The sequence below is a fragment of the Nerophis ophidion genome, linkage group LG13 (genome assembly GCF_033978795.1).
Source record: "Nerophis ophidion isolate RoL-2023_Sa linkage group LG13, RoL_Noph_v1.0, whole genome shotgun sequence".
In the NCBI taxonomy this organism is placed as follows: domain Eukaryota; kingdom Metazoa; phylum Chordata; class Actinopteri; order Syngnathiformes; family Syngnathidae; genus Nerophis; species Nerophis ophidion.
Window position 1 is genome coordinate 2,634,876 of NC_084623.1, and position 26,994 is coordinate 2,661,869.

Here is a 26,994-nt window from a genome sequence, read left to right on the forward strand (position 1 = left end):
TCTTTTAGTCACATTTTGACAGTCATGTCAGGTCTGGGCCACAACATTGACACCATTTGTGCTGCAGAGTCAATACAGGCAGAAGTGGATGGACGATATCGCCAAAGGATACGACCTGAGGCTGGACGCCATTCCCATCCAGCATGCCAAGCAAGGCAGACATATTGCCAGCAATGTGCGTGAATCACTCTAAACATATTATTGGAGCAAAACTATTTGTAAATGTGTATCTCAATCTGTGCGTCTGTAATATGATTTACTTGTCTGTGTAGTCATTTGTGTGTTCGTATCTCAATCTGTGTGTGTGTAATCTGATTTATGTGTCCGTGTACTAATTTGTCCGTCTGTATCTCAATCTGTGTGTGTGTAATCTGATTTACTTGTCCGTCTACTCATTTGTGTGTCTGTATCTCAATCTGTGTGTGTGTGTGTAATCTGATTTACTTTTCTGTGTGCCTGTATCTCAATCTGTGTGCGTGTAATCTGATTTACTAGTCTGTGTACTCATTTGTGTGTCTGTATCTCAATATGTGTGTGTGTTTAATCTGATTCACCTGTCCATGTACTCATTTGTGTGTCTGTATCTCAATCTGTGTGTGTGTAATCTGATTTACTTGTCTGTGTACTCATTTGTGTGTCTGTATCTCAATCTGTGTGTGTGTAATCTGATTTACTTGTCTGTGTACTCATTTGTGTGTCTGTATCTCAATCTGTGTGTGTGTAATCTGATTTACATGTCTGTGTACTCATTTGTGTGTCTGTATCTCAATCTGTGTGTGTGTATTCTAATTTACTTGTCTGTGTACTCATTTGTGTGTATTTCAATCTGTGTGTGTAATCAGATTTACTTGTCTGTGTTCTCATGTGTGTGTCTGTATCTGAATCTTTGTGTGTGTGTAATCAGATTCATGTGTCTATGTACTAATTTGTGTGTTTGTATCTCGATCTGTGTGTGTGTGATCTGATTTATGTGTCTGTGTACTAATTTGTGTGTCTGTATCTTAATCCGTGTGTGTATTCAGATATATGTCTGTGTACTCATCTGTGGGTCTATATTTCAATCTGTGTGTGTGTAATCAGATTTATGTGTCTGTGTACTCATTTGTGGGTCTATATTTCAATCCGTGTGTGTGTAGTCAGATTTGTGTGTCCATGTAATAATTTGTGTGTCTGAATCTCAATATTTGTGTGTGTAATCAGCGCCGCGTGTGGGTGTTTTAATTCCTGTGTCTGTATTTGGATTTGTGTGTGTGTAAAAAAATGTTTGTGTATGTATATTTAGATTTGTTTGAAGCAAGAACCCTAACTTGCTGTTTTTTTACACTTGACTGTTGTGTAAGATTTGTGTGTCCATGCAAAGATCTGAATGTGTAAAAAGACTTATGTGTCATGCGGCACTGAATACACACACACAGATTGACATACAGACACACAAATTAGTACACGTACAGGTGAATCGGTGCACAGAATAAGATGAGTGTGAGACGCTGACTCGGGGTGAGTGTACGGAAAGGAAAGGTAAAGTTGAGACACAAGTCTTTATACACATTCAGATCGCTGCACGAACACACAAATCTTACATCAAAGCCACGTGTAAAAAAAAAACAAGGTTTCCTAAATCTTAACACACAGACACATTTTTTTACACACACACAAATTGAAATACAAACGCAAAAATTTAAGCAGGCACACACAGGTCTGGTTATAAACACAAATTAAGATACAGACACACAAACTACTACACGAGGACGGCGTGGCACGGTTAGCAGAGTGGCCGTGCCAGCAACCTGAGGGTTCCTGGTTCGATCCCCACCTTCTACCATCCTAGTCACGTCCGTTGTGTCCTTGAGCAAGACACTTCACCCTTGCTCCTGATGGGTGCTGGTTAGGGCCTCGCATGGCAGCTCCCTCCATCAGTGTGTGAATGTGGAAGTAGTGTCAAAGCGCTTTGAGTACCTTGAAGGTAGAAAAGCGCTATCCAAGCTCATAACCCATTTACATTTACCATTTACACAGACACATAAAGCAGATTACAGGCGCACAGGTGGAGATACACATTCGCAACTAGTTTTGCTCCAGTACTACTTCCACATAAGAACCACTGGAGGCCTGTCTAGCTCCAAATGTTGACACTGGCCTTTGTTGTAGGTGCAATACAAGAAAGACTTTGAGAAGGCCAGGGGTCACCACGTGGGCTTCCGCAGCCTGCAGGACGACCCTCTGCTGGTTCACTACATGGAGGTGGCCAGGTTTCAGAGTGACAAGAACTACAAGAAGGACTACCACAAGGCCAAGCTGAAGTACCACACCCCGGTGGACATGCTGAGCGTGGTCCACGCCAAGCAGGCCTCAGCCGCTCAGACGATGACCGGCTACAGGAAGATGCACCACAGCAACGCTCTCCTCCCTGACGCCATGAACTTTGTGTTGGCTCGCACCATGAACGCCCAGTCCAGCGATGTAAGTTTTTCCCTCATCTTCCAGATCATTCCGGTGCTGTCCAATCACCGATGGGCTCTTTTCCCACCAGTGTGACTACAAGTCGGAATGGAACAACTACATAAAAGGTATCGGCTGGGTCCCCATCGGCTCCCTTGCGGTAGAAACGGCGAAGGTCGGTGGTGAGATTCTCGACGAGAACAAGTACCGCACTCACCCGTCCACCTTCAAGCACAAAAAGCTGATGGACTCCATGGACATCGCTCTGGCCACGGCCAACAACCAGATCATGAACAAGGTGTGGCACAATTCAAAACGATGTTGACAAGTCCATGTCGCTCATCGGCTTCTTTGTGGGCTTCATTCACAGCAAGCTTACACGGCCGCTTGGGAAAAGGACAAACTGAAAGTCCACGTCATGCCAGATGCTCCTGAGATTGTCCTGGCCAAGGCCAACGCTCTCAACATGAGCAACGTAAACTCCCTCCTAAATCACTCCCAAATATCAGTCATGGGTACAGGTGTGTCCAAACGGTTCGTCCCCGCACACTCGAATGAACCACCTTGGCAAATCGCTTTCAGCCAGGGAAAACAACCCAGATTAGAATACTTGTGTTTGAGCGGGCAAAAATACATTCAAACATTTCACTTTATTGTCCTTTTCTGGTCCTCAAGTTCATCATAGTTCACCATCAGAGCAGCCGGCGTCTGCAAGATGTTGTCAAGATTGCACTCACTCACTCATTCATCCCATGGTCTAGGAGGCCGTAGGGGTGTCATGGTGGACTCTTGGGCAGTCAGGGATCTCCAGCGCTCACGATCTTCTGCTGTTCATAGCAGGGTTTGGAAGCTGGCCAGTCCATTCTTTGATGTTGTCCATCCAGGCCTTTCTCTGCCTGCCTCGTCTCCGCTTCCCCTCCACTGTCCCCTGCAGGACGGTCTTTGACAGGGAGGTGTGCCTTGAGACATGGCCACAGCAGGTCAGCTTGCAACGTTCAACTGTTGAGAGTAGAGGTTCCTGTTCGCCAGCATGGGTGGTAACTAGCTGTCTCACATGGTCATTTGTCCATGACGGGACGGTATAGCTCGGTTGGTAGAGTGGCCGTGCCAGCAACTTGAGGGTTGCAGGTTCGATTCCCGCTTGTGCCATCCTAGTTATGGCCGTTGTGTCCTTGGGCAAGACACTTTACCCACCTGCTCCCAGTGCCACCCACACTGGTTTAAATATAACTTAGATATTGGGTTTCACTATGTAAAGTGCTTTGAGTCACTAGAGAAAAAGCGCTATATAAATATAATTCACTTCACTTCATTTGTCCGGTGTTCCCTGTATGATATATGTAGCATTCTTCTCTAACACTTGCTTTCAAAGGACTGTATCCTGCGCTCAGTGTCCGCTGTCAAGATTGCAATACAGTCCAAATTCGCAAAAGTCTGCGTGCCCGCAGTTCTGCTCGCATCCTCCAATTTTTTTGTGACAACTTTAGGGTACTTTGAACGGCTGCAAGCATCCTACAATCTGTTGATACACCGGAGCAACACTTACTCCAATACGCAGACGTCCTGTTATCGTGATTCTGAATAGGTATAGTTCTCCAAAGTCCTGGATTGAAAGGGTCGCCAGGCATGCAGCTCTCCTCTTCACCCAAGAGTCCGTCGTGTGTTCACCAACACCCCTTCTGTCAAAACAGGCAGGTTCCCTCAAACCCGAGAGCTTGTCAATTTCGTTGAGAGGACAGTTGATCGATTCTATTCTTTAGATTTTAGAGAGCATCGCAGAAAGAGGCAAGAAGAAAGTTAGGACAAGACAAAAGAAAGAAGCAAGTAGGAGTGCAAGGGAGAGGGAAAGAGAGCGTCCACCTTTGATGAGTGCCAGTGAGAAAAAGCTGCGGGTCGCAAATGACACACTTTGGACACCTCTGGTCTATGCATGACTATTAGCTATGTGGTGACAACTTTGTGTCCGTCTATTCTTCACTCAATACGTCCCGTGAAATATTCATACCTATTTCTTGCAGAAACTTTACAAAGCCGGCCTTGTAGAGCTGGCCAACAAGGGCTACAACCTAAAAGCAGACGCCATTCCAATCGTAGCTGCCAAGTCAGGCACAAGTATTGCTAGCAACGTGAGTCCAAAAACTACACCTGTACTATATCAAGATTTGGAAAGCCATTGTTTGGTATGAACTTGATCATTGTTCTTAACACGACAGTACAAGTACAAACTGGCACACGAGAAGGCCAGGGGTCACCACGTGGGCTTCCGCAGCCTGCAGGACGACCCTCTGCTGGTTCACTACATGGAGGTGGCCAGGTTTCAGAGTGACAAGAACTACAAGAAGGACTACCACAAGGCCAAGCTGAAGTACCACACCCCGGTGGACATGCTGAGCGTGGTCCACGCCAAGCAGGCCTCAGCCGCTCAGACGATGACCGGCTACAGGAAGATGCACCACAGCAACGCTCTCCTCCCTGACGCCATGAACTTTGTGTTGGCTCGCACCATGAACGCCCAGTCCAGCGATGTAAGTTTTTCCCTCATCTTCCAGATCCTTCCGGTGCTGTCCAATCACCGATGGGCTCTTTTCCCACCAGTGTGACTACAAGTCGGAATGGAACAACTACATAAAAGGTATCGGCTGGGTCCCCATCGGCTCCCTTGCGGTAGAAACGGCGAAGGTCGGTGGTGAGATTCTCAACGAGAACAAGTACCGCACTCACCCGTCCACCTTCAAGCACAAAAAGCTGATGGACTCCATGGACATCGCTCTGGCCACGGCCAACAACCAGATCATGAACAAGGTGTGGCACAATGCTCTTACAGAAAATGCAGTCAATAAGAATGTGGTTCCTTATTTGCTTTTCTGCGGTCTTGATTCACAGCAAGCTTACACGGCAGCTTGGGAAACAGATAAACTGAAAGTCCACGTCATGCCAGATGCTCCCGAGATCGTCCTGGCCAAGGCCAACGCTCTCAACATGAGCAACGTAAGACCAGTCCACAAATCATTGCTAGATATTTCCTGTAGTTGTTGGCTACACGGTGTCGTGAACAAGTGTCGGCGACCTAAAAACCATCAAACAAATGTAATGATAACCAAAGTAAACACAAACTACTGGTAAACTCTGCGGAAATACTTTTTCATGGCACGGTAGATCTTGAACACATTGTCATCTGAGTGCCTTTCACAGAAACTGTACAAATCTGGCCTGGCGGAGATGGCCAACAAGGGCTACGACCTCCGAGCTGATGCCATCCCCATTCTGGCTGCAAAGTCCGGCACCAACATCGCCAGCGACGTGAGTGACGACAAGCGTACTGAATGAAACCTTCACGGTCACCGATTCCTAAAAACCTTTTACATTTTAGTACAAGTACAAGTTGGCCTACGAGAAGGCCAGGGGCCAACATGTGGGCTTGCGCAGCGTGCAGGACGACCCTCTGCTGGTTCACTACATGGAGCTGGCCAAGCAGAAGAGCGACCAGAACTACAAGAAGGACTACCACACGGCCAAGCTGAAGTTCCACTCGCCGGTGGACATGGTGAGCGTGGTCCACGCTAAACACGCCTCAGCTATTCAGACCATGACCGGCTACAAGAAGCTTAGTCCTCACTACACCGTCCTGCCTGACGCCATGAACCTGGAACTGGCCCGCAACATGCAGTTCATTGCGAGTGATGTAAGTTATTTTACTCGACCCCGCTTATTTGCCTATTTCCACCAATACTGCATGTTCATTCGCGCTGTCTTGCAGAACCAATACAAGAGTGAGTACCAGAGCTTCATCAGAGGAATAGGATGGGTCCCTATTGGTTCACTGGATGTTGAGAAGGCAAAAACAGCTGGCAAAATCTTAAGTGAGACACAATACCGGCAACATCCCAGTAAATATAAGTTCACTAAAGACATGCAATCCATGGACCTGGCCCTGGCCACTGCTAACAACCAGATAATGGATAAGGTAGTTTAAAGACCACGGTCAGAATGGTCTCTGTTGCTTGTGTCTGACGACTAAAAAGTACCTCTGCTTCCAGCAATCTTACACCAAAGTCTGGGACGTCGACAAGAGAACCATTCACATCATGCCGGACGCCATGGACATTATTCTGGCCCGGGACAACAGGAAAAACTACAGCGAGGTAACGTCTACTTTGTGATACATCGCATTTTCCCAACTATAGAGTGCAGCGGTCTATAAGCCGCACCCACTACATTTGAGAAGAAATAACAATGTTTCCTTATATAAGCCACACCGGACAGATATCAACATTGTGAACTGACTTATTTACACAGTAAATGTTTATTTCCATACCTTCATTGTTTCCAAATGGTCTCAGTAACACGGCTGCAAAACGCCCACTAGCTGCACAAGCTAGCTCTCCAATCAGCTAAACAGACTCAGTAAGTCCACTCCTGGATATTGAACATGAGAGCAGATCAACGTGCAGGAAGGAAACTACTTCATTTCATCATTTATTTTATTTTCTGTAGACGCAAAGTAGACAGATCTTGTGGCGTGAAGCTTAAGGCTATGTTAGCATAGCATAATGAGTTGCATGAAGTCAGAGCGTAGCAAACAGCTGGCATGGAAAAGCTGTATTAGCATAGCCCATCCATCCATCCATCCATTTTCTACCGCTTGTCCCTTTCGGGGCTGCGGGGGTGCTGGAGCCTATCTCAGCTGCATTCGGGCGGTAAGCGGGGTACACCCTGGACAAGTCGCCACCTCATCGCTGGGATGCACAGCATAGCGTGAAACAAAAGTCACAGTCGGCGGTGGCAAACATTGTGGATGGCGAGAGCGGCTACATAAGGCGGCGTGATTAGTGTAGACAGCAGGTGGGGACACTAATCAATAAACGAAGGCAGGTGCGGAGAACGACGCTCAATAAGTTGTCACGTCACAGCAGGACGACACAAACAGGAAGTGGAAACTAAAATAAGAGCGGTAGACAAGAACTAAACACTAACTCGGGGAAGAATAACAATAAAAACAGCACAGGGCGAGACATGTGGCTACCGGTCATGAGAGTTATATTCTTATACCTTTGTCAAACGTCCTCATTATCCTCTTATCTGCTTGTTTACCACAAAACCTGGCTAGCTCTCCAACCAGCTAAACAAAGTCAATAACTTCACGGTGACGTTTTGGTGAATTTACTGAGGAATTTGCAAAAGTGAAACAATACAAAAAGAATGCCATTGTAAGCTAATAATGCTAACACAGACTGTCGTAAACGTGTTAGCGTTAGGGTTGTCAAAAAAAGAAAAGATTCTTAATCGATTTAAAAAAAAATTAACATCGATTTAAAAATATATCAGAGCTGTTTATTTTATGGAATAATGAATGTAATCATAGAACTAGCAACCAATGTTATCAAGGATTATTGATTTTGAATGAAGAAACCGATTTTGAATAGAATCATTAGCCCCAAGAATCCAAATGAATTGTGTAATGCCCAAAGATTCACAGCCCTGGTTAGCATATTAGCTAATGCTAACAGCACTAGCATGATCACATTATGATACCATGTGCAAATATGCATGAAAACAGAATATGGAAGAGCACTTGTACTTCTGGCTGAGTGCTCAGTCTAAACAGGACAATGCTTTAGGCTCAATCTAAACAGATGGCGCCCCATAGCACACATTTTCAGTGAATTGGCTTGTTATCTTTAATTGTTTTATAAGCCACAGGGTTCAAAGCATAGGGAAAAAGTAGCCACTTGTAGTCTGGAATATTCTGTATTTACTGACACATTTGTGAATCATCTGGACAAAAAACGTGCATCGCTTTCTACATTTGCCAATGAAACTATTCTGTTCTGTGTTCTTCAGAAACTGTACCGACTGGACCACGAGCTGGCCAAGAAGGAGGGTCACAATCTCCAGGCTGACGCCATCCCTGTCCAGGCTGCCAAGGCCTCGAACATCATTGCTAGCGACGTGAGTACTTCCGGGTCCTTCTACAGAATCTGGGTCACTTGCTTGTTGTACAACTCTCCCAAAATCAATGGAAACTTATTGAGCTGCACAAAGTGTGTGTTGGCCACATGTGTTCTTCAGGTGAAGATGACTCAGGTGAGGAGCAGGACTAAATGGAACAGGAGTGTTTTTCTTTTTCTTATTTTTTTTAGCACGGAATTAGCAAATACTTGAGATACAGCCCCGTGCAATGTGTGCTAATATCACAAAGCCAACAATTATACTTCAAAAGTAAACAAATAACATCTAGAAAATAGTTGAGGCATTCTAAATTGTAAAACATGGCAAGTACCAAGTGGCAAACAATGCAGCTCATGTCCATAAAGTTCTCTAAAAACTTCCAACAACACTCCATTTACTTGTCGTGACCTGAATATTGACAAGTGTTAGCCATATTGTTATTATAAGTGCTGACGCAGAGGAACAACTTTTAGCATAGCTAACTAGCCTATGATGCTATATTGACATATTGAGCTGCTGCATGGCCTCAGAGTTAGTGAAAGTTCATTCTAGATGATAAATCATGCCTCTCACCTGGATAGTAGAAGGTTGTGGACATAAACCTACAAGTTGGTCATCCAACCTAGACCCAGAGATGGCCAGAAAAATAGGAGAAGACACTGTTTGTGTACTTTTTTTATGATTATTGTTCATGTCAAGGGGAAGATATAAACATCCTGTCGTTTTTTATCCCAGTGAGAGCAGACATTGTACAGTAAGTTTATTGAATATGCAATCAGATCAATGGGCAGGAAGAAGACTGTTTCATTTCGTCATTTATTTCACTTCCCGGGACTCGATTTTGCCGTGTTTTGGCGTGACGTTGGTATTTACGTGTTCCCAGGGTGCAGAAGTGCAGGTGAGGTTATTATTTAGTCCTTTAAGCAAGGCAACATGGGAAGCGCACGTGAAGCTTAAAGCTATCTTAGCATAGCATGATGAGTAGCAAGAAGTAAGAGCGTAGCAAACGGCTAGCATGGAAAAGCTGTATTAGCATAACGTGATACAAAAATCACAGTCGCTGGTGGCGAACAACGTGAATGGCAAGACCAGCTACACACCAAAGACTAAATAAATGGGAGCCATTACCTCCCTGCTTGGCACTTAGCATCAAGGCTTGGAATTGGGGGTTAAATCACCAAAAATGATTCCCGGGCGCGGCCACCGCTGCTGCTCACTGCTCCCCTCACCTCCCAGGGAGTGATCAAGGGTGATGGGTCAAATACAGAGAATAATTTTGCCACACCTAGTGTGTGTGTGACAATCATTGGTACTTTAACTTCAAATAAGGGGGCATGATTAGTGTAGACAACAGGTGGGGACACTAATCAATGAAGTAAAGCAGGTGTGTCGCGGTAGACAGGAACTTTAACTCTAACTTGGGGAAGAATAACAGCAAAAACAACACAACAGTTTTATTCTTATAAAACTGTAATTTCTTTCGTATCTGCTTGTTTACCACAAAACTGTTGTTTTGTTCTCTCAGTACAAGTACAAGGCTGGATACCGCAGGCAGGTGGGCCACCACATCGGGGCCCGCAGCGTCCAGGACGACCCTCTCCTCATGCTGGCCCTGAACTCCGCCAAGATCGCCAGCGACGCCCTCTACAAGAAGGACTTCAACCAGTCCAAGACCAAGTTCAACCTGCCAGTGGACATGCTGGCCTTTGAACTGGCCAAGAAGAACCAGATGCAGGTCAACCACACCAACTACATCACCCGCCTGCACAACTGGACCTGCCTGCCCGACTCCAACGATGTGGTCCAGGCCAGACACGCCTACAACCTGCAGAGCGACGTGAGTGGAGCTGGGGTCAAACTTGCTCTAATTGAACGCGGCCTACAATAAGATGATGTGGCAGGCAATAAATAAAATGACGTGGTGGGCCACTTCACAAAATGATGTGGCAGGCGACGCTGAGATGAAATGGCAGTACATTAGAATGATGTGACAGGCCACTTTAAATTTATGTAGCAAGCCACTTTAAAATGAAGTGGAGGTCCAGAATAAAATGACGTGGCGAGCAACATATAAATTATGCGGCGAGCCACATTTAAATGATGCGGTAGTCTCCAGTTATGATGTGGCAGGCCAGGACAAAATTATGTGGCAAGCCACATTTGATTGATGTGGTGGACTACTTTAAATTGTTGTGGCGGGTGACACTAAGATGAAATGGCAGTCCACATTAAAATGATGTGACGGACCACTTTAGAATAGCATGCAATTAAAATTATTTCACGGACCATTTTTTATTAATGTGGCAAGCCACTTTAAAATGATGTGGCCGACCAGAATAAAATAATGTGGCCAGCCACGCTTAAATGAATTGGTGGTCCACAGTTTTTAAATGATGTGGCACAAAATGACTTAGCAGGCCTCTTTAGATGGATATAGCGGGCCACGTTATATTAAATTGGCGGGCAAGTTTAAAATGACATGGATAGCAACTTAAAATGATGTGGCATACAACATTAAATCATGTGGCAGTCCCAAATAAAATTATGTAGAGGGTCGAAAAAAATTATGTGGCCGGTCACGTTAGAATGAAGTGCTAGGCCATTATAAAACGACTTGTAGAACCACAATAAAATTATTTGGGGGCCAACATTAAATGAAGTGGCAGCCCTCACTAGAATGATGTGGTGGTCCACAATAAAATGGTGTGGCAAGCAACAATAAAAGGATGTGACTGTCTGCATGTGGCAGGCCAATTTAAAATAGTTGGGTGGGCCACTTTAGAATGACAGAGCAGGCCATTTTAAAATGAAGTGGCGGTACACATTGTAACAACAGGGCCACTTTGGATCGATGTGGCGGGCCACCACAAAATGAAGTAGCATGACACATTGGAATGATGTGGCAGGCCACAACAAAATGAAGTAGCATGACACATTGGAATGATGTGGCGGGCCACAACAAAATGAAGTAGCATGACACATTGGAATGATGTGGCGGGCCACAACAAAATGAAGTAGCATGACACATTGGAATGATGTGGCGGGCCACCACAAAATGAAGTAGCATGACACATTGGAATGATGTGGCGGGCCACAACAAAATGAAGTAGCATGACACATTGGAATGATGTGGCGGGCCACAACAAAATGAAGTAGCATGACACATTGGAATGATGTGGCGGGCCACAACAAAATGAAGTAGCATGACACATTGGAATGATGTGGCGGGCCACAACAAAATGAAATAGCATGACACATTGGAATGATGTGGCGGGCCACCACAAAATGAAGTAGCATGACACATTGGAATGATGTGGCGGGCCACAACAAAATGAAGTAGCATGACACATTGGAATGATGTGGCGGGCCACAACAAAATGAAGTAGCATGACACATTGGAATGATGTGGCGGGCCACAACAAAATGAAGTAGCATGACACATTGGAATGATGTGGCGGGCCACAACAAAATGAAGTAGCATGACACATTGGAATGATGTGGCGGGCCACCACAAAATGAAGTAGCATGACACATTGGAATGATGTGGTGGGCCACAACAAAATGAAGTAGCATGACACATTGGAATGATGTGGCGGGCCACCACAAAATGAAGTAGCATGACACATTGGAATGATGTGGCGGGCCACCACAAAATGAAGTAGCATGACACATTGGAATGATGTGGCGGGCCACAACAAAATGAAGTAGCATGACACATTGGAATGATGTGGCGGGCCACCACAAAATGAAGTAGCATGACACATTGGAATGATGTGGCGGGCCACCACAAAATGAAGTAGCATGACACATTGGAATGATGTGGCGGGCCACCACAAAATGAAGTAGCATGACACATTGGAATGATGTGGCGGGCCACCACAAAATGAAGTAGCATGACACATTGGAATGATGTGGCGGGCCACAACAAAATGAAGTAGCATGACACATTGGAATGAAGTGGCGGGCCACCACAAAATGAAGTAGCATGACACATTGGAATGAAGTGGCGGGCCACAACAAAATGAAGTAGCATGACACATTGGAATGATGTGGCGGGCCACAACAAAATGAAGTAGCATGACACATTGGAATGATGTGGCGGGCCACAACAAAATGAAGTAGCATGACACATTGGAATGATGTGGCGGGCCACAACAAAATGAAGTAGCATGACACATTGGAATGATGTGGCGGGCCACAACAAAATGAAGTAGCATGACACATTGGAATGAAGTGGCGGGCCACCACAAAATGAAGTAGCATGACACATTGGAATGAAGTGGCGGGCCACAACAAAATGAAGTAGCATGACACATTGGAATGATGTGGCGGGCCACAACAAAATGAAGTAGCATGACACATTGGAATGATGTGGCGGGCCACAACAAAATGAAGTAGCATGACACATTGGAATGAAGTGGCGGGCCACCACAAAATGAAGTAGCATGACACATTGGAATGAAGTGGCGGGCCACAACAAAATGAAGTAGCATGACACATTGGAATGATGTGGCGGGCCACAACAAAATGAAGTAGCATGACACATTGGAATGATGTGGCGGGCCACAACAAAATGAAGTAGCATGACACATTGGAATGAAGTGGCGGGCCACCACAAAATGAAGTAGCATGACACATTGGAATGAAGTGGCGGGCCACAACAAAATGAAGTAGCATGACACATTGGAATGATGTGGCGGGCCACAACAAAATGAAGTAGCATGACACATTGGAATGATGTGGCGGGCCACAACAAAATGAAGTATGACACATTGGAATGATGTGGCGGGCCACAACAAAATGAAGTAGCATGACACATTGGAATGAAGTGGCGGGCCACAACAAAATGAAGTAGCATGACACATTGGAATGATGTGGCGGGCCACAACAAAATGAAGTAGCATGACACATTGGAATGATGTGGCGGGCTGCTTTAGGATGATTTGGTAGGCCTAATCAAATAATATAGCGCGCCAGTTTAGGCCCGCAGGCCTTGAGCCTGACACCTGTGTGATGGAGGTTGTGGGATCTACACTCTGTAAAATGTTTGTGTTGATGACTTTTACCTTCCGGTCTTGTCCAGGCGGTCTACAAAGAGGAGCTGAAGACCCTGCAGGGGATCGGCTGGGTGCCCATTGGCTCGCTGGACGTGGAGAAGGTGAAGAAAGCTGGCGAGATCTTGAACGAGAGAAAGTACCGTCAGCACCCCAGCAACTACAAGTTTAAGGTCACTACAGAGGACATGCCCATGGTTCTGGCAAAGGCCAACGCTCAAGTCATGAACAAGGTATGAGTTTTAGTTTTAAGACATCAAAGGAAGTCTGGATTCTTTTTGACATGAAGAAGCACATGTGCAGCAAGCCTACACTGAAGCCTGGGAGGCAGACAAGACTCTCATCCACGTCATGCCGGACGCTATGGACGTTGTGCTGGCCAAAGCAAACAGAGCCAACTACAGCCTGGTGAGTATTTCCAAACTGATCTTCTGCTAGATACTTTCCCAAAATAATGGAAGATTTTCGTTTGCAGAAAGCTTACAAGCAAGCAAATGAAGATGCAAAGAAGAAAGGTTACGACATGCGCAATGATGCCATACCCATCATCGCAGCGAGACTCTCCAGGGACATTGCCAGCGATGTAAGTCCCCGAGTCATGTGACCCCTTTGACAGTCAGAGGCTTGTCGTCTGCCCGCAAACCAATCCTGGTCCCACTCAATCACTTTTCAGTACAAGTACAAGACAGGATACCGCAGGCAGGTGGGCCACCACATCGGGGCCCGCAGCGTCCAGGACGACCCTCTCCTCATGCTGGCCCTGAACTCCGCCAAGATCGCCAGCGACGCCCTCTACAAGAAGGACTTCAACCAATCCAAGACCAAGTTCAACCTGCCAGTGGACATGCTGGCCTTTGAACTGGCCAAGAAGAACCAGATGCAGGTCAACCACACCAACTACATCACCCGCCTGCACAACTGGACCTGCCTGCCCGACTCCAACGATGTGGTCCAGGCCAGACACGCCTACAACCTGCAGAGCGATGTATGAACTCTCCAGTTTATTATGTTGATGGGTTAGTCGTAATTTTTAAATGAATTTATTTGTATCTTGTTCAGGTTGTCTACAAAGAGGAGCTGAAGACGCTGCAGGGTATTGGCTGGGTGCCTATTGGCTCGCTGGATGTGGAGAAGGTGAAGAAAGCAGGTGAGATCCTGAATGAGACTAAGTATCGTCAGCACCCCAGCAACTACAAGTTTAAGGTCACAATCGAGGACATGCCCATGGTTCTGGCTAAGGCCAACGCTCAAGTCATGAATAAGGTATTCAAAGTGACACAACCCCCAAATAAGATACTGTATCTTTACCATGGACTTGCACGTCAGCAGGGTTCATAAACACGTACGACTTGTGTTAATTGCAGAAAGCCTACATCGAAGCCTGGGAAAATGACAAGACCAATATTCACGTCATGCCGGACGCCATGGACGTGCTTCTTGCCAAAGCAAACAATGTCAACTATAGCTTGGTAGGGAAACAACGTCCCTTGTTGCCAACTCGTAAAACATATGCACCTCTTCATGTCTGATTTTTTTACAAGATGGTTTCTAAAAATAATGGAAGATTTTCATTTTCTTCCATTGCAGAAAGCTTACAAGCAGGCACATGAAGATGCAAAGAAGAAGGGTTATGACATGCGCAATGATGCCATACCCATCATTGCGGCAAAGGCTTCCAGGGACATTGCCAGCGATGTAAATTGTTTGCCTGTTAACAAGGACTTTTTACTAACATGTACTTCTTCCAAATCATCAAGGAATTATTCTTTATTTTTCTCAGTACAAGTACAAGGCTGGATACCGCAGGCAGGTGGGCCACCACATCGGGGCCCGCAGCGTCCAGGACGACCCTCTCCTCATGCTGGCTCTGAACTCCGCCAAGATCGCCAGTGAGGTCCTCTACAAGAAGGACTTCAACCAGTCCAAGACCAAGTTCAACTTGCCTGTGGACATGTTGGCCTTTGAACTGGCCAAGAAGAACCAAATGCAGGTCAACCACACCAACTACATCACCCGCCTGCACAACTGGACCTGCCTGCCCGACTCCAACGATGTGGTCCAGGCCAGACACGCCTACAACCTGCAGAGCGACGTGAGTAGGGATATCCTCTAGCGATCCCTCAATTCGTGGTCAAAGAACTTTTACTGCAAATGAATACTGGCTTTTTCAGGCGGTCTACAAAGAGGAGCTGAAGACTCTGCAGGGTGTTGGCTGGGTGCCTATTGGCTCGCTGGATGTGGAGAAGGTGAAGAAAGCTGGCGAAATCTTAAATGAGAGAAAGTACCGTCAGCACCCGAGCAACTACAAGTTTAAGGTCACTACAGAACACATGCCCATGGTTCTGGCAAAGGCCAACGCTCAAATCATGAATCAGGTATCCAATAATTAATTATATATTGTTTGATGTTTTTAATATGATACATTGAACTAAGTTGATTGTGTTCATCCATTTTTTCATGACTGTTCTGCGGTGTGATGTTGTTTTTGCAGAAAGCCTACATCGAAGCCTGGGAAAATGAGAAGACCAATATCCATGTCATGCCGGACGCCATGGACGTGCTTCTTGCAAAAGCAAACAATGTTAACTATAGCTTGGTAAGTTTGCACCTAATCTTCAAAAGAGACCGCGTGCAGACAGTGGTTAGTCCTTCATGCGTCTGGATTTGTTGTGGCCAATTCCAGAAACATTACAAGCAGGCGAACGAAGACGCCAAGAAGAGGGGTTACGACTTGCCCAAAGATGCCATTTCCATCATCGCGGCAAAGGCTTCCAGGGACATTGCCAGCGACGTAAGCGCTTTGACTCGTCTTTGACTCATGTTTGTCTACTTTGCGATACAACCAATACAAATAATACACCTCCCCACCAGTACAAGTACAAGACAGGATACCGCAATCAAGTGGGCCACCACATCGGGGCCCGCAGCGTCCAGGACGACCCTCTCCTCATGCTGGCTCTGAACTCCGCCAAGATCGCCAGTGAGGTCCTCTACAAGAAGGACTTCAACCAGTCCAAGACCAAGTTCAACCTTCCAGTGGACATGCTGGCCTTTGAACTGGCCAAGAAGAACCAGATCCAGGTCAACCACGCCAACTACATCACCCGCCTGCACAACTGGACCTGCCTGCCCGACTCCAACGATGTGGTCCAGGCCAGACACGCCTACAACCTGCAGAGCGACGTGAGTATAAAACTGGCCCCAGAATGGTAAAGCTTAGATTTTCACCCTCTCATCCTGAACTCTCCGTTATTGCTCTTAACAGTCTGTCTACAAGGCCGACTTGAAGTGGCTCCAGGGTATCGGCTGGGTCCCTGCTGGCTCACTGGAGGTAGAGAAGGCCAAGAAGGCTGCAGATATCCTGAGTGAACGGAAGTACCGTCAGCCTCCCAGCGCTTTTCCCTTCACCAGCACCAGCGATGCAATGAACTTGACGCTGGCGAAGAATAACGCTTTAACCATGAACAAGGTACACTCGGAAATAGACGCAACCCTAAGGTGACATGTTCTTCTGCACATCTCCCACTCAAAGAAACTTCTGTGTTTGGTTGCAGCGTCTCTACGTTGAAGCGTGGGAGAACGATAAGACCAACCTGCACATCAACCCTGATACTCCCGAGATCATCCTTTCTCAGCAGAACGCTATAAACATGAGCAGGGTTAGCATTACGACAAGATGAACCTTAACCGTTTTGCCGAAATAATTCACGCTTATATGTCTCTACAGAAACTCTACAGACAAGGTTTTGAGGCCACCATCAAGAAAGGCTACTTCCTACCAGCAGACGCAATCGCTGTGAAGAGTGCCAAGGCCTCGAGGGATATTGTCAGTGATGTAGGTGACACATTTCAGAAAATACAAGATGGACTACCGTGATGGCTGGAGATGTAAATGTATTTGGTGCTTCCATCAGTACAAGTACAAGACGGGCTACCGGCAACAAGTGGGCCACCACATCGGCGCTCGTAGCATCCGCGATGACCCTCTGATCATGCTGGCTCTGAACTCCGGCAACATCGCCAGCGATGTCCTCTACAAGAAGGACTTCAACAAGTCTAAGACCAAGTTCAACCTACCGGTGGACATGCTCAGCCTTGAACTGGCCAAGAAATGCCAGATCCAGGTCAACCACGCCAACTACATCACCCGCCTGCATCAGTGGACTTGTTTGCCCGACTCCAACGACGTGGTCCAGGCCAGGAAAGCCTACGATCTTCAGAGTGACGTGAGATGACCGCAAATCTTGACTCCGTCATGCGTAATCTTCTTGTTGGTTCTCATGCCTGTTCATGCACCTTGCCCATTAGGCGGTGTACAAAGCGGACCTGGAAGAGATTGTGGGTGTCGGGTGGGTGCCTATCGGCTCGCTGGATGTGCTGAAAGCCAAGCATGCTGGGAAGATTCTGAGTGACCGTCTTTACAAGCTGAAGCCAGACACTCAGAAATACACAACAGACATGACTTCCATGCCCATGCTCCTCGCCAAAGTAAATGCTGACAACATGAACAAGGTAAGTCATGGTTTGGAGTATTTTCTTCAAGGTCACATTCTGCGCTTTTTCTTGATGTTTTTTGCTCGTCATTCCAGAAAAACTACATTGCTTCTTGGGAGGCTGAAAAAGTGAGGAATCACGTAAATGATCAACTGCCCGAGCTGCTCCTCTCCAAAGCAAACGCTTACAACATCAGCAAGGTATGTTTTTTGTTTTTTTACCTTTTTGGTGAAAGTCTTGGTGAATACTGTATTATCAGGGGTGGGAATTGATTGGATTATGCCAGTTCCCATTCCACTTTCGATTCTGTTTAACGATTTGGTTTTCATCAGTTCTCTAATTTATTTTTATGTGGAAAAAAGAGAACGAAAATATGGATTAGCATCAATATAGAAATGTATCAATGATTTTTAAGAGGCACATACGTAGTAGCATAGAAATGTACTTTTTTGGAAAATAAATGGCTCAAAGTAAAGCCGCTGCTCCTCCACATGGAGAGGAGCCAGATGAGGTGGTTCAGGCATCTGGTCAGGATGCCATCTGAACCCCTCCCTAGGGAGGTGTTTAGGGCACGTCCGACCGGTAAGAGGCCACGGGGAAGACCCAGGACATGTTGGGAAGACTATGTCTCCCGGCTGGCCTGGGAACGCCTCGGGATCCCCCGGGAGGAGCTGGACAAAGTGGCTGGGGAGAGGGAAGTCTGGGCTTCCCTGCTTAGGCTGCTGTCCCCGTGACTCGACTTCGGATAAGCGGAAGACAATGGATGATAGATGGTTGGACATGAATGAACTTTTACACAATATTCTAATTGTATAACGGGAATGACTGCGAACATCTAATTAAAGGAAAACTTTTCTCCGACTACAAATGAGCAATCACCTAGAGAGAGAGAACATTCACCTACCGAAAATCAGGAGCACTGTGACAAATGGGTGCAAGTTTTGACCCCAAATTTAGCCGCTGCTTTGTTTTCTATCCTGGCCCGAGTCATTGCACTCTTCCCGGCCGTGGTGAAAGGAGGGAGGGACCGTAGACCTGGAGGGAGTACTTACTGCCCCAATAGGCACTATAGGCGGTATTAGTTAGTACCTGTTGTATTCACGCCAGATGACTGTTGCTGGGATGAGAGCGGCGCGGTTCAATAACGTGACATTAATTTGTAATTATTGCGGCGTGATATTCATTTGTAATTATTGCATGCTCAGTGTTGAAATGTTCGTATGTCTTCCTCTTGGTAAAATAGCAACCTAGCAATTATTACAAGTAGTGCTGTTGCAATCATTTTTTTGTCAAAGGTAGCCAAACTTTGGAGTGTTTACGCTGCCTGGGCGCCACGTTACTGTCTGACATCACTACGCACGTTGCGTAATGACGTCATTCCCGCCCGTAGGAATCGTTAAGGGAAGCTATTCCAAGGATTTGATACACTGGGTTTTCGATTCCCATCCCTACATATTACCGAGCAGTTACACCTTTCAAATATGTGTTGTTGTTTTTCTCCCCCCCAGAAACTGTACAAGCAAGCCGTGGAGGACATGTTCAGACAGGGCTACAACATGAAAGCTGATGCAGTCTCTATAGTAGCTGCCAAACACGGAAGAGATATAATTAGTGACGTATGTATCATAAAACTGAATATTTTGCTGTCAATTTGAGTCCAATTTGGATTTGTACTCATACCCTTTTACGCAGTACAAGTACAAGACCGGATACCGCAGACAAGTCGGCCACCACATCGGTGCACTTAGCATTAAAGACGACCCTCTGATCATGCTGGCCCTGAACTCTGGTCAGATCGCCAGCGACGTCCTGTACAAGAAGGACTTTAACAAGTCCAAGACCAGGTTCAACCTGCCTGTGGACATGCTGAACCTCGAGCTGGCCAAGAAATGCCAGATCCAAGTCAACGACTTCAACTACAGAACTCATCTGCACAATTGGACCTGTCTGCCGGACTCAAATGACGTGGTCCAGGCCAGGAAGGCGTACAACCTTCAGAGTGACGTGAGTAACGAGTCCTTCTCTGGGAGTGTTCTGCTGAGAAATGGTATCGCTGAGGATTGTGTGTCCCCATGTAGGCTGTGTACAAAGCGGACATGGAATGGATCAAGGGAGCAGGGTGGGTCCCCATCGGCTCAGTGGATGTCGAGAAAGCTAGAAAAGCGTCCGAGATCTTGAGCGAGAGGAGGTATCGTCAGCCTCCCAGCAACTTCAAATTCACAGCCAATATTGCCGACATGCCGTTTGCTCTCGCTCTGGCCAACGCCAAAACCATGGATAAGGTACAAAGACACATTGTGTTCAGTCTTGAAAGCTGAACGTTTGGCTGCTCTTCAACCAGTTCATGTGACCTTTGCAGAAAGCGTACGTGTCGGCGTGGGAGAGCGACAAGACCAACCTTCACATCATGCCTGATACACCCGCGATCATCCTGGCCAAGCAGAATAAACTCAACACCAGTCTGGTAAAACAACGCTGCTTGATACCTTTTTAAATCACTTCACGCTGTGTAATGTATCGGACTCAGAAAGAGCATGTTTCTTTCCATAGAAATATTACCGTGAAGGCTACATGGACACCATTAGAAATGGTTACATCCTCCCTAAAGACGCGATTTCGGTTAAATCAGCCAAAGCCTCTCGGGACATCATCAGCGATGTAAGTCTGCACCTCAGTCAGTTCCAAACTAAACTGTCGTGTTTAGTCCGTCCCCATCATCGCTTCGATCCAGGATAAGACACTAGACTGTGACAAATGTGCCTTTGAACTTTCAGTACAAATACAAGACGGGCTACCGCAATCAGCGTGGTCATCACATCGGCGCCCGCAACGTGAGGGACGACCCACTGATTATGCTGGCCGCTCACGCCGCCAGAATCTCCAGCGACAACATCTACAAGAAGGACTTCAACATGACCAAGACCAAATATAATCTGCCTGTTGACATGCTGGCCCTGGAATTGGCAAAGAAATGCCAGCAGCAAGTGAACGACTTCACCTACAGGACTCACCTGCACCAGTGGACCTGCCTGCCTGACTCCAGCGACGTCGTCCAGGCCCGCAAGGTCTACGACCTCCAGAGTGACGTAAGCAGATGCATTAAGACCTTTGCTCGTCCAAACCCCTGCAAAAAGTGAGGAATCAGCAGACTTTGAGAGTGTTCGTTCAGTTTTTAACACTGAAAGAAGCCAAGGAAACAAATTGTGGGAGCCAGTTACAGTTACCTTTTCAGATCATGCCAAGTGAAATAAATACGGATCATTTCTTCACGTGATAATGCACCCTGCCAAAGGGCAACATGTGTAAAAACCTGCAAAACAGCAAGTGAAAGATAAAGCAAGATTGATGAAGAGTTCTGTTTGTCATTTGTTAAGTTCATACCTCAGAGCCTGCAAGCGGTTAGAAAAGACAGAGGTGGTGCAATAAAGTTCTAGTGGTGTGTTGTCAATCGTTAAGTCCATAGTTCAGAGCCTGCAAGCTCTTCAGAGGTGGTCCAATAGAGTTTTAGTGCTGTGTTGCAGGGTCTTTTGCTTCTTTCACAATTCTCTAATTTTTTCTCAGAATTAAGTGATTCCATACTTTTATACTCTGCTCAATCAAAAAATTAACTCTTACAAACAATTTATTTTCTTGATTTCCTTTACTGTTTCTTAAAGGCAGTCACCATCTGAAGTGACTAAAGTTCTGTGTCAAGTTTATCAGCTTTGTTTCTACAAAATGAAGCATCTGAATGAACATCCTCCAAGTCGGCTGATTCCAACATATTTTCTCCAGGGCTCGTACTTTTCTTCGACTTTCAAAAGACGAGCAGAAGATTCAACACAGCTGTGTCAGTCATTTCTTGCATTTGCAGAGTGTGCTCGGCGCTGCTATATAAAGGGAAACCTCTGTCTTGCAGGCTGTGTACAAGGCCGACATGGAGTGGTTCAAGGGATGCGGCTGGTCGCCAGAAGGTTCCGTGGCTGTTGTCAAAGCCAAAAGGGCACAAGACATTCTCAACGAAAGACTGTACCGTCAGCCCCCGAGCATGGTCAAGTTCACCAGTGTGGTTGACCTGCCGGCCATTGTCCTGTCCAAGCAAAATGCAAAGAACCTCAGCGCTGTGAGTCTTGTTGCATGGGAACACTTTCTTTCTAACTTAGCTTCAACTGTTATTTAGTCTGTGAGATTTTGCATAAACACAATTATTCATGTCCTAAATCCAGATATCTTCACTTTAGTAAGAACTTCCAGAATGTCTACTTTGATGGTTTCACTTAGAGTTTTGGTCTTATTGTTTTGTTAGATGAGGGTTGGACTTCAAGTCTAGCAGTCTGCATGTATTTGAGACAGAAGGGGGAAAACTTTTTGTTCTTTCCAACAGAGGAATTACACCGAACTTTGGGAGAATGAAAAGACATCCTTTATGCTCCCGGCTGACACTCCTGGCCTTCAGTTGTCCAAGGCAAACTCTATCAACATCAGCAATGTAAGTTCATACTGTTACCATTTGTAGATTCCTAAAGTAGCCTTAAGCTTGACGCTCCTCTACTATCACATTCACTCCGCTTGCTGCGGCAACAACAAATCAAAACTCCAGACGTTCTCCTTCGTTTGTATGGTTTACTTGTGATCTTAATAATTCAAAACATAAAACAGTCACGATGTGGGAACAAATGAATGACAAAATAAAGAGAATTTGTTGCAGTACTAGTTAGAAAAAGTATGAATGAGAATAAGTATGAGTGAGGTCAAAAAACTGTGTGGCTCGATTCCACCGCACCTGACAGCAATTACCCATGACACCTTGCGTCCAAAAAACCCCTTACCACACAGATCCTTCCGCCATATATGCACTTAAAACAGTTACGTCATCAAATCATTTTGACAAATGTAATAATTACAATTAAAGTGAGCTTTATATAATTACTCTAAGCATTCAATATATACATTTTCTTATCATGCAAATAAAGTAAATAGTCCCCTTTTGGCTGAATAAACATAAAGCACCTTCCATAAAATGTAAAATAACTTAAACAGCATTTAGGCGCCTACACCATTTGTTGTCATTTTGGAACAGTTTTTAACTATCCCCACTTGTTCTGCAGAAACTGTACACTAAGGCTTGGGATGATCAGAAAGCCAAAGGCTACCTTATCAAGGAGGATGCCATCGCTGTTCTCAAGGCCAAAGCTTCCAGAGATATAATTAGCGACGTAAGGAAATGATGAGGGGTAAATGATCAAATTATACATTTTGGCATGACAGTTTTTATTATTTCTCATCGTTTTTAGTACAAGTATAAGGAAGGATACCGCAGGCAGGTGGGCCACCACATTGGCGCCCGCAGTGTGCAAGACGACCCCTTGATCATGCTGGCTATGAACTCGGCCAAGATCGCCAGCGAAGTCCTCTACAAGAAGGACTTCAACAAGTCCAAGACCAAGTTCAACCTTCCAGTGGATATGCTGAACCTTGAATTGGCCAAGAAATGCCAGATTCAAGTCAACGACTTTAACTACAGAACACATTTGCACAACTGGACCTGCCTGCCGGACTCCAACGATGTTGTCCAGGCCAGAAAGGCGTATGACCTGCAGAGCGATGTAGGTTTATGGCCATATTCTACTTTCTTCAGATTGATTATGCAATTGAGTATAACATGAAAATACTGTGTTGCTATTTTCGCCTTCCCCTAATAATTCCCACCCGATTCCATTCTGTTCACCCTCTGCTCCCATTTTGCTTCTGCAGGCCGTGTACAAAGCCGATATGGAGTGGCTACGTGGATGTGGTTGGATACCACATGAGTCGGTGGAGGTTTTAAGGGTGAAGAATGCACAGAATATCCTGGCTGATGTAAGTGTTTATCCACTAACCACATTTAGCAAGGACTTGCAAAATGAAAACCATTTAGCTTGGTAGAGGGAAATGCTAATCTGCTGTCTCTCTGTCACAGAGAGGCTACAGGGTCAAGCTGGACGACCAGACCTTTGGTGTTCCAACTGACAGAGTGGACTTGATGTGTGCCAAGAATGCTGCTGATGTACTCAACGAGGTCAGTCAGACACTTCTACTATTCTAATAGGATTTAAAAAACGTCCAATATTTATTTTAGATCTTAATAAACGAGTTATAGTGCTCTGGATTTATAAAGTTTACCATAGTAAAGCCAGATGAGGTGGTTTCGGGCATCTGGTCAGGATGCCCCCTGGACGCCTCTATTGGCAGGTGTATAGGGCAGGTTCGACCAGTAGGAGGCCACAAGGAAGACCCAGGACACGTTGGGGAGACCATGTCTCCCACGAAGGGACTGGGGAGAGGGAAGCCTGGACTTTTCTGCTTAGGCCAATTTCCCTGCGATCCAACATTGAATAAGCGAAAGAAGATGGATGAAAGGATGGTTGGATAACCATGTTTGAACTTCTTTTCAGACCAAATATCGTGAGGCTTGGCATAAGGATAAGACCAACTACACGCTGGTGGACACTCCGACGATGGCCACAGCCAGAGAGGCCACTAAGAATGTTCACCCGGTAATGGGACAGTTTTTAATTTTGCACTGCAAGCAAATTGAAAAGGGTTTGTCAAAAATAGAACACTTTTTTTCCCCAGAAACTTTACTCCAATGACTGGGAAAAGGTGAAGGCCACTGGCTACTTTATGCCTGAAGATGCAGTGTCAATAAAGCAGTGCATCAAATCGTCTAAAATTCAAAGCCCTGTGAGTGGAAGTTCAAATGTCCTACCACAAAAGTATCTTGATATATTCTGAATTGGAGTAGAGATAATTGTCGTCTGTCCCGCAGTATAAATACCTGGAGGGATACCGTAAGCAGGTCGGCCACCACATTGGTGCTCTCAGCGTCCAGGACGACCCTCTCCTCATGTTGGCTCTCAACTCAGCCAAGATCGCCAGTGATGCCCTCTACAAGAAGGACTTCAACAAGTCCAAGACCAAATTTAACCTCCCAGTGGACATGCTGCAGTTTGAGCTGGCCAAGAAATGCCAGATACAAGTCAACGATGATAAATACAGGACCCGCCTTCACGAGTGGACTTGTCTGCCAGACCAGAATGATGTCATCCAGGCCAAGAAAGCCTACGATCTTCAGAGCGATGTGAGAAAACTATAATTCTGCTCTGATATAACAACAAATAATCGCTGAATATGTGTCGTTCTTAGTATGTGTACAAAGCGGATATGGAATGGTTTCGGGGCTGCGGATGGGTGGCAGCCGAATCTGTTGACCACGTCAGAGTCAGGAACGCTCAAGAAATTGTCAATGAAGTAAGTTCACTCTCTTAGACTTCTTTAAATGTATCGTAATACTCACTGCGAGTAGGCCGTCTCTGATCACGGTGAGCTAATGTTTCTTGCAGAGGATCTACAAGAAGAACGCCATTGAAGGCTTTGGAGATTTTACCCTGGTGGCCGATTACCCAGAGCTTGTCTTGGCAAAGATGAATGCCACCAACGTCAGTGATGTATGTACAAACACTAACTGAAGGGCAATATTGACATAATACACATTCTACATTTGTAATACATTTTGTTTTCCTGCTACAGCTTAAGTACAAAGAAACCTTCAATGCTGAGAAAGGTCAGTACATTGGTTCCGTAGACACTCCTCAACTGGCCCATAGCAGGGAGATGACCAAGAATTGCAGTGAGGTAGGGACCTAACTCTGATTTGGCCAGAATTTATAGTTGCTAGTTGGAACACTGTTACATGTACACACGACATGTGATTTCAGAAACTCTACAAGCTCAATTGGGACAAGTCTAAGGCTTTAAGCTACCAGCTGGACGAGGAATACATCCCACTTGTCCGCGGGAAGCATGGCAGGGAGATTGCGAGCGACGTGAGTACTTCAAGGCCGTTTTATTTAAAAGTCATCGCTGGTCATAATTTACATTACTATGTTTGACATTTCAATCCTTTAGGTAAAGTACAAGGATGCCCACGAGAAGGTAAAAGGTCATTACATGGCTGAAACCTTGGAGGACTTCCCAGAGGTGATCCGATGTGGCGATCAGGAGAAGAACAAGGGCCTGGTGAGAGAACTTAGTGCATTTGCAAGACACATCAAAGTATACTAACAGTTAGACTCCACGTACAGTAGGTAAGGTTGTATTGTTGCCTCATTCCTGAGAGAATCCCAGGTGGGACCATCCAGGAGTAGCTGCAGCGTTCTCAAACAACCACCAGGCAGCATCTTTGAGCAGACAATACTGTCTTATCTCTTTCTCTTTGGGACTTATCAGGTCTCGAGTGTATTCCGTATGCAATCTGCACTCACAATTAAAATGAAGTATGAGGCAAAAACTACAACCTTACCTACTGTAAACGAATCAGATCATCATATCAATTATTTGAACCATGACTTTATTGTCTAATAAAAACAAGAGGATGGAGAAAAATATGGACAACATCGGACTACATTGGCGGACTCGCGCAAGGCTCTCCGGGTAAATCTCTGCCATATAAGGAGATATCCGCTGACGTCACCGGTTCTGAGGTTCTTTGCAGTAAAAACTGTGCTACCAGCGCACCATGCGTTGTCATTTTTGCTTTATATAGGACCCCTAAATACCACCACCAGCGGTCAAAATAAATAGGATAGCATGGCCAGATACAGGAACAGACCCAACAAAGCAACACAGAGAGCTGACTCAGTCCTAGGCAGCCAACGAGCTCTCGACCGCATGGATGAGCGTCAATCCGTCCAGAGGGACCGAAGCGTGAGATACATGCTCATTCAGTCGGGGCTCTGTAAAGCTCATCCATCTGGACGCTCACCGCGAGCTCCACCCACCCTTCTCTTCCTCTGCATCTCTTTTGGACTCTCCACACCAGAAGCTGGTCTTACGTGCAAAAATAGCAATGGACAAAAGGCTTCTTCAAGGCAGCTCCAAAAATTTACGAAAAACACCAAAAACAACTGCAGAAGTCTCGAAAGTGCCACCCCTTGTTGGACAGTCCAAAGGGCAAAAACACATGCAAACAATACATCAAGAAAACAAAAGAAGGAAACATGAGAGCACAGAGTTCCTGCAACCAGCAGCTACTACACAG

At 45.8% G+C, this 26,994-nt stretch overlaps 1 protein-coding gene across 29 annotated transcripts in view; it reads left to right on the top strand.

The window, feature by feature from the left end:
• Positions 1–26,994, top strand: part of neb (nebulin) — a 104,780-nt gene that overhangs the window by 31,968 nt on the left and 45,818 nt on the right. For 28 of the 29 annotated variants that reach the window (XM_061918196.1, XM_061918195.1, XM_061918203.1 and 25 more), the window contains 52 exons: positions 68–175; positions 2,149–2,460; positions 2,531–2,737; positions 2,810–2,914; positions 4,458–4,565; positions 4,653–4,964; positions 5,035–5,241; positions 5,323–5,427; positions 5,632–5,739; positions 5,810–6,121; positions 6,197–6,403; positions 6,477–6,581; positions 8,281–8,388; positions 9,914–10,225; positions 13,472–13,675; positions 13,746–13,850; positions 13,918–14,025; positions 14,116–14,427; positions 14,502–14,705; positions 14,807–14,911; positions 15,030–15,137; positions 15,223–15,534; positions 15,614–15,817; positions 15,934–16,038; positions 16,126–16,233; positions 16,314–16,625; positions 16,708–16,911; positions 16,997–17,101; positions 17,170–17,277; positions 17,357–17,668; positions 17,751–17,954; positions 18,032–18,136; positions 19,445–19,552; positions 19,629–19,940; positions 20,015–20,218; positions 20,296–20,400; positions 20,487–20,594; positions 20,711–21,022; positions 21,835–22,038; positions 22,300–22,404; positions 23,024–23,131; positions 23,210–23,521; positions 23,670–23,774; positions 23,875–23,973; positions 24,350–24,451; positions 24,531–24,638; positions 24,724–25,035; positions 25,101–25,205; positions 25,298–25,402; positions 25,485–25,589; positions 25,673–25,780; positions 25,863–25,973. In XM_061918196.1, coding sequence (XP_061774180.1) covers positions 68–175; positions 2,149–2,460; positions 2,531–2,737; positions 2,810–2,914; positions 4,458–4,565; positions 4,653–4,964; positions 5,035–5,241; positions 5,323–5,427; positions 5,632–5,739; positions 5,810–6,121; positions 6,197–6,403; positions 6,477–6,581; positions 8,281–8,388; positions 9,914–10,225; positions 13,472–13,675; positions 13,746–13,850; positions 13,918–14,025; positions 14,116–14,427; positions 14,502–14,705; positions 14,807–14,911; positions 15,030–15,137; positions 15,223–15,534; positions 15,614–15,817; positions 15,934–16,038; positions 16,126–16,233; positions 16,314–16,625; positions 16,708–16,911; positions 16,997–17,101; positions 17,170–17,277; positions 17,357–17,668; positions 17,751–17,954; positions 18,032–18,136; positions 19,445–19,552; positions 19,629–19,940; positions 20,015–20,218; positions 20,296–20,400; positions 20,487–20,594; positions 20,711–21,022; positions 21,835–22,038; positions 22,300–22,404; positions 23,024–23,131; positions 23,210–23,521; positions 23,670–23,774; positions 23,875–23,973; positions 24,350–24,451; positions 24,531–24,638; positions 24,724–25,035; positions 25,101–25,205; positions 25,298–25,402; positions 25,485–25,589; positions 25,673–25,780; positions 25,863–25,973 — 8,979 coding nt within the window. The remainder of the gene's footprint in view (positions 1–67; positions 176–2,148; positions 2,461–2,530; positions 2,738–2,809; positions 2,915–4,457; positions 4,566–4,652; positions 4,965–5,034; positions 5,242–5,322; positions 5,428–5,631; positions 5,740–5,809; positions 6,122–6,196; positions 6,404–6,476; positions 6,582–8,280; positions 8,389–9,913; positions 10,226–13,471; positions 13,676–13,745; positions 13,851–13,917; positions 14,026–14,115; positions 14,428–14,501; positions 14,706–14,806; positions 14,912–15,029; positions 15,138–15,222; positions 15,535–15,613; positions 15,818–15,933; positions 16,039–16,125; positions 16,234–16,313; positions 16,626–16,707; positions 16,912–16,996; positions 17,102–17,169; positions 17,278–17,356; positions 17,669–17,750; positions 17,955–18,031; positions 18,137–19,444; positions 19,553–19,628; positions 19,941–20,014; positions 20,219–20,295; positions 20,401–20,486; positions 20,595–20,710; positions 21,023–21,834; positions 22,039–22,299; positions 22,405–23,023; positions 23,132–23,209; positions 23,522–23,669; positions 23,775–23,874; positions 23,974–24,349; positions 24,452–24,530; positions 24,639–24,723; positions 25,036–25,100; positions 25,206–25,297; positions 25,403–25,484; positions 25,590–25,672; positions 25,781–25,862; positions 25,974–26,994) is intronic. The other variant, XM_061918217.1, reaches the window with a different exon arrangement.